The sequence below is a fragment of the Notothenia rossii genome (genome assembly GCF_949606895.1).
Source record: "Notothenia rossii genome assembly, contig: scaffold_62, whole genome shotgun sequence".
Taxonomy (NCBI): Eukaryota; Metazoa; Chordata; class Actinopteri; order Perciformes; family Nototheniidae; genus Notothenia; species Notothenia rossii.
In genome coordinates this window covers 133957-140179 of record NW_027639587.1, presented here as the reverse complement: position 1 = coordinate 140179, position 6223 = coordinate 133957, and the positions used below count along the sequence as shown (strand labels likewise).

The window sequence follows — 6223 nt, the reverse complement described above, 5'->3', positions numbered from 1 at the left end:
TGGACGCGGTTGGGTCCTAGCACATCGTGCTCGGGCCCTAATAATAATTCCACCAATAAGAATAGGTTTCCTCGCACTTCGTGCTAGGACGCCGTTGGGTCCTAGCACATCGTGCTCGGGCCCTAATAATAATTCCACCAATAACAATAGGTTTCCTCGCACTTCGTGCTAGGACGCCGTCGGGTCCTAGCACATCGTGCTCGGGCCCTAATAATTCCACCAATAACAATAGGTTTCCTTGCACTTCGTGCTAGGACGCCGTTGGGTCCTAGCGCTCCGTGCTCGGGCCCTAATAATTCCACCAATAATAGGTTTCCTCGCACTTCGTGCTAGGACGCCGTTGGGTCCTAGCACATCGTGCTCGGGCCCTAATTATAATAATTATTTATATTACTGTAGCCTACTATTACATGTTAATAAAATATAAAGTTAACTATCGAAGAAATCACATAAACTCAAGCATGAAGAAGAGACCATGTTGTAAGAAAACACAGATAAACTACAATTTTATTTATCATGAAAATAATAAAAGAAAAGTATCGAAAAAGAATCGGAATCGCAATTCTTGACTTGGTATCGGTATCGAAACCAAAATGTTGGTATCGTGACAACACTACAAAATGTATTTATTCCCTGTGGATTAACAAAGAAAAACCTGAGTAAAGTTGATTTCAGAAATATGAATTTATGCATGCACGGTTCCACAATATAGATGATTAGAATGGACATCATTATCCCACAAAGTCTTGAAGATGGTTTTCCTTTGGGATCAAAGTCAGTGTTGCAGTCTTAATGCAAGGCTTATCATAAAACAATTTCTTCGTACAGAAAAACTGTTCATCCAGCCATCTGCAAAAGTTTTTGTTGCATTTTGCAAAATGTTAGATTTTCCTTCCCTATGGTCCGTTGGCCTTGTACTGCGAGGCGCTGCTAAGCTGCTGATCCCGAGAGATGTTGATCCTCCTCACGTTCAGCTCGGCAGCAAACGCTCTGGCCTTCTGGTAGAAGAAAAGCGAGAGCTCCCGGTCGGTTAGGAAGTTGTGGTAGATGGTGGCCAGGCGGGTGCACAGCTGCAGCTGGGACCGCTTGTTGCCCAGATCCATGGCTGCAGCCAGGGCCAGGTGATAGTAGCCTGCAGCGTCATGAGGGTCCTGTGGAGAGAACAGCAAAGTGTAGGGTGGTAACAGCCCTTCATGAGTCATTTAGTGACAATGGTCTTTGTATTTCATAAAGACTGCTTGAGACTTGGGATGCCCCATTGCTGCCCCATTTTTGGCAGATTTTCTTAATTTCACTGGACATGACTGTGGTGGCAATGTGGTGACACACTGTATACTTTTTTTGTAGCTTTTGGTCACACAGCATATCAAGGAAGCATATGAAGAAGAAGAAACCTGAGATTTACAGATAAAGGAAACACAATGGCATCCACATTTGCTTTTTGCTTCCTTATCCTCCTGAAGCCCAAGCTTTTTTTTAGTATGCACTTTTTAATTTCTCCTACCTATTTGGGATAAGTAGGACCTAATAAGTATACAACCTAAGTATTGTCTTTGAACAGGAAGTTGTTTTTGAAAAAAACATGTCCTCATATGTTGAAAGTCGGTTTATTTTACGAATTTATGTCTGAAAATATGTTATAACTCTGAACAACACCCAAGTAACTCTTGAGTGTATTGGAGACCAGCTTGGAAACTGACAATAAAATAGTCCTGGTTAGTACAGGGCCTCAGGTCTGATCTCAGGAAGTAAACTAGGTGAGTAAGTAAATGACCCTCTTTGAATCCCAATCACATCCTTTGTCATTACCAACTCGTCACATATGGATGCTTGGACATGACGCATCTTGTAGACCTGTACTATCCTCAAACTATGATGCTGCACGTTGGTGGCAGTAAACATGTGGTTTAGGGTTGGTTATTATGACTTCTAATAAAAAGTCAAAAATACACCATTTCGCATGTTGGCAGGGATATCATTTTGAAAAAATGTATCTGTAATCTCTTACCTTGAGGTCATAGAATATGATGTCCCCCAGTGTCTGGTACACCCGGGCGTAGTACAGTGTTTCTTCATCGAACATCAGAGGGGTTGTACAGAGGGTCAGGGTCTTCAGGTAATAGTGTTCAGCCAGCTCAAACTGTTCCAGACGGTGGAAGAGGGAGGCCAGGCGGTGGTGAGCCACTCGCTCATTCAGACTTTCACCTTTATGTAGAACCAAAGGTAGACTTAATCATTCAGATATAGCACATGGCTTTGAACTGCCACAGTATTTGTAAGTTCAATTTTGTATCAGTTAAGTAGTTCCGATATCAAATAACTATTTGCCAACTACAATACCATAAGAATTTGTGGTTGCCAAATGTAATTATTTCACACAAATCTAATCCAATGAGCATTACATTTGCTGATAGCATTCATTGTCCCCAGACGATGGATCACTTATGTATGTATGAATGCTGCGTGTCTTTGATGTATGTTGTCTATTCTGAATGTTTTGATGGCACCTTAACCCTCCTATCGTCTTCGTTTTCCCCCCCTTAGTTTGGTGTTCGCAGTCAAATTTGACCGGTTCTGTTTTAACTCATATTATATTAACACAAAAACCATTAATCATCACCAAATGTCATTTAAAACCCTTTCAAACTGTAAATATTGTATCAGACTACTGGTATTAGGGTTGCAAAGGGGCGGACATTTTCCATGGGAAGTTAAGATGGGGAAATGGAAATGGAAATATTCGATCCAAAATTAAACAAAAAAACATGACATTTCAAAATATATATATTTTTTAAGTAGAACAGAACAAGTTTCAATTATTTTATTGAACAATTATTTGTTTAATTGAAGAACGAAAACAGGAATGTTGAGTTAAATGTTACTCATCCCCCCCAACCCCACTCATTAAAAAATGAACAAAAATGCACCTCCCATCCAAAAATCCCCACAAAGTCCCATTCAAAATGTTAAATGAAAAGAGCCCTTCTCCCTCCAAAAAGTCCCATTAAACATGCAAATCTTCCTTCGAGCAATCCTCTGCATTTTTTACCCTTTCAGTCAACGGGCTCTTCCTGGGCCTCATCAACATCCAACTCTGAGTCTTCCTCTTCAGTGTCACTGTCCAGCCTTGTTGAGGATGGCTCTGTGTCCGGCTCAAAGAGCCTTAGGTTTGCCCGAATGCCAACCAGCGTTTCCACTCTCACATTTGTGAGCCTGTTTCGAACCTCTGTGTGGTCTCAATAGCCATGCTATTGCCAAAGCCAAGGCAATAGCTAAGCCAAGTGTACTTGAATTGCATCTGTTTGTTTTAGTCAAGATTATGCTCAAATATACTTTCCCCAACTATATTTAAGTTCCCTATGAAGAGCCAACCTTCAATTTAGAAAATTCCCAGTTTATTCCCATAAATTCCCGTGGAAAGTTTCCATCTTTGAAAATTCCAGGAATTTTGCAACCCTAACTTGTATACATGAAAAACTGCAGTAAATATACAAAGAACAGACACTGAACATGTATTGCGTGTGCCAGGTGTGATTCACATGGGGGGATGGGCACATAAGGGGACATCTAGAGTATGTGTGTGTGGGTGTTTGTGTTTTATCTGATCCGGATGGTTACTAATTCCTTTTCTTTATGGCGGTCATTTTTGACCGGGAACTCCATGGGTGTTACAAAGTTGACTAAATCATCCAAAATGCAATGAAAGTGGTGATCAGCAATTGTATATGTTCAAATATCTACTGTGAAGGATATCATAAAGCCTTAATGCAATCGAATGTAAAACAGAAAAGTTATGATTGAGGAAAGTAGTAAATCGCTCAGATTTGACCCGAAAACAACAGGAGGGTTAAAAGGAGTAGCTTTACTCTTCTCATTGTATAATGACAATACATGCTTCTAATCTGATCTAATCTAACTTTCCATTTGCAAAAGAGACCTCAATATAAATTAAACAATTGTCATTCAATCCGTTGAACACCACTTAAAATAGAAGCCTTTAGATGTGCTGTTCATGCCACCAGAAGGTTTAACTTAACATTTTAAGCTCTACTACTCACAATTTTCTAAAATTAGCTAAATCCCCTGTATGTTATTTATTCCTAAAATAAAATAATACGGCATGACATACACTTTATGATAGCAGTACAAAAGCTCAGCTAATAATGAATTCCCTTTACTAGTTATTTGAGGTCTTTGTGTTTTAGTACTAACTACTACAACAAAAATGTAATATAACTGCTATATCAATTAGCATACTGTAGTAGTAGTAGTAGTAGTAGTAGTAGTAGTAGTAGTAGTATTTCATAAATAATATCGCAGGTGGATGACAGTATTATGAATATATCTGGCTTTAAAAACACATTTTATTATAATTACAATCCTAAACTAACCTATAGACATTTTAAAAAGGTTGTTTTTGAAGTGTTCCGTACCCAGTGTGATACTGATGTCCAGTGCAGTCTGGGCGAACTCCACAGCTTCTCCATACAGCTTGAGACTGAGCATCAGTTCAGTCAGCTTGTTACACAGCCTCAGCCTGGAGCGGACACTATTGCTCCTCACTGCGACGGGCAGAGCGCGGTCCTGCAGGGTGGAATACACACAGGCTATTATAATCTATTTAACAGTAACTCCATTATCTTTCTGAACAATAAAAGTCCTACAGTAACAGCGAACGGGCTAACCTTAATGGCTAAAATGTGATTCAAATCAATTCCGATTTATTTCAGACCATACCCTGTAGAAGGTGATGGCTTTGTCCCGGTCCCTGCTGCTGTTGAAGAAAATGTCTCCTGCAGCTTCCAGAAGCTTCAGGATGAACTGAGTGTCTCCTGTACTCAGAGCGACATCCTGCGCTACCTGACAACGACCACAAATATTACAGTTCTCCATTTACTTGAGAAAATACGATATTATATTCTTTGGGTGGAATAACCTGTACTATATTAAGTATTATGTTGACTGTAAAATGTTTCGTAGATTGTTACTAATAGACATTTAATAGTTGTGATTTCTGACCTGAACGTACAGGTCCACCAGTTCCGTCTGCTGCACCAGGTGGTAGATCCTCCCCGCCTGCAGCCAGCCGTACGCCTCCTTCTCTCTGCAGCCCAGATCGATGGAGATACCCAGACTGGTCTTGGTGTAGTCGAGAGCCGCCCTGTAGGCCCTGAAAAGGTTAAAAAGTTGATTAGTTCTGTTTCTCCAAACTTTAAACTCTTTGGTGATACATTCAAACCAACAGCTTTGATGATAAATGTATTTAATATTTGTCCCACTTCAAAGGAAACTGCTCAAGCCATCTAAAAACGAAATGAATGGCTTTACTGCTCACAATGGTGTATTCCCTACTTGAAAAAAAAATCATATTTTTCTGTTACATAAAAAAAAAGACTCTTTGAACACATAATCAGTGCAAACTATTCTCTCATTTGTACATGCTACAAAGGAGAGAATATATTGCTAAAATGATAGCACATCGTCATTGTGTGTATCCACTTCTTTAAGAATCCGAATCAGGTGTATTGCCACTATGTTTACACATACAGTACAAGGAATTTCCTTTGTTATCAAAAATATATAAGTTGTAGCATAAAACCGTAGGTATGCAATGTAATAAAAATATTTTTGATCATGCATTTTCAAAAATACATCTTTGAGAGGGGCAAAGATTAACGTTAGGTCAGACCAATGAGCCTAACCCTAGCTCCACACACACACACACACACACACACACACACACACACACACACACACACACACACACACACACACACACACACACACACACACACACACACACACACACACACACACACACACACACACACACACACACACACACACACACACACACACACACACACACACACACACACACACACACACACACACACACACCGTTCTGTGCCCAGGTTGAGGAACAGCTGGCTGATGGCCTCCAGTGCCTCCCCCTCCTGGCCCCGGTCCCCTGTGCTCTGCAGCAGCGCCACCTGGTGCTGGCTGTAGACGATACACTGGGCCTGGTCCGGGCTCTCACACCCGTACAGAAGGCTCAGGTGTCGGGTCGCAGAGAGCTGGCCTGGCAACGAGGGACAGTCCAGTTCAGTTCAATGCATCGAAGAGCAACGTTATGCATATTGAGGACCACACCTTTTTGTTAAATGAAAGACTTTTACTTAAAATAGGCTGTTTTCAAATCATTTTTTGCCTTGGCACATTT

At 40.7% G+C, this 6223-nt stretch overlaps 1 protein-coding gene across 1 annotated transcript in view; it reads right to left on the bottom strand.

The window, feature by feature from the left end:
- Positions 1-478: 478 nt before the first annotated feature.
- sh3tc1 (SH3 domain and tetratricopeptide repeats 1) overlaps positions 479-6223 on the bottom strand; it is a 29450-nt gene continuing 23705 nt past the window's right edge. The window contains exons 14-19 of the mRNA XM_079695921.1: positions 5902-6082; positions 5020-5170; positions 4738-4860; positions 4434-4584; positions 2009-2205; positions 479-1151 (exon numbers count right to left, since the gene is read on the bottom strand). Coding sequence (XP_079552047.1) covers positions 897-1151; positions 2009-2205; positions 4434-4584; positions 4738-4860; positions 5020-5170; positions 5902-6082 — 1058 coding nt within the window. The 3' untranslated portion in view covers positions 479-896. The remainder of the gene's footprint in view (positions 1152-2008; positions 2206-4433; positions 4585-4737; positions 4861-5019; positions 5171-5901; positions 6083-6223) is intronic.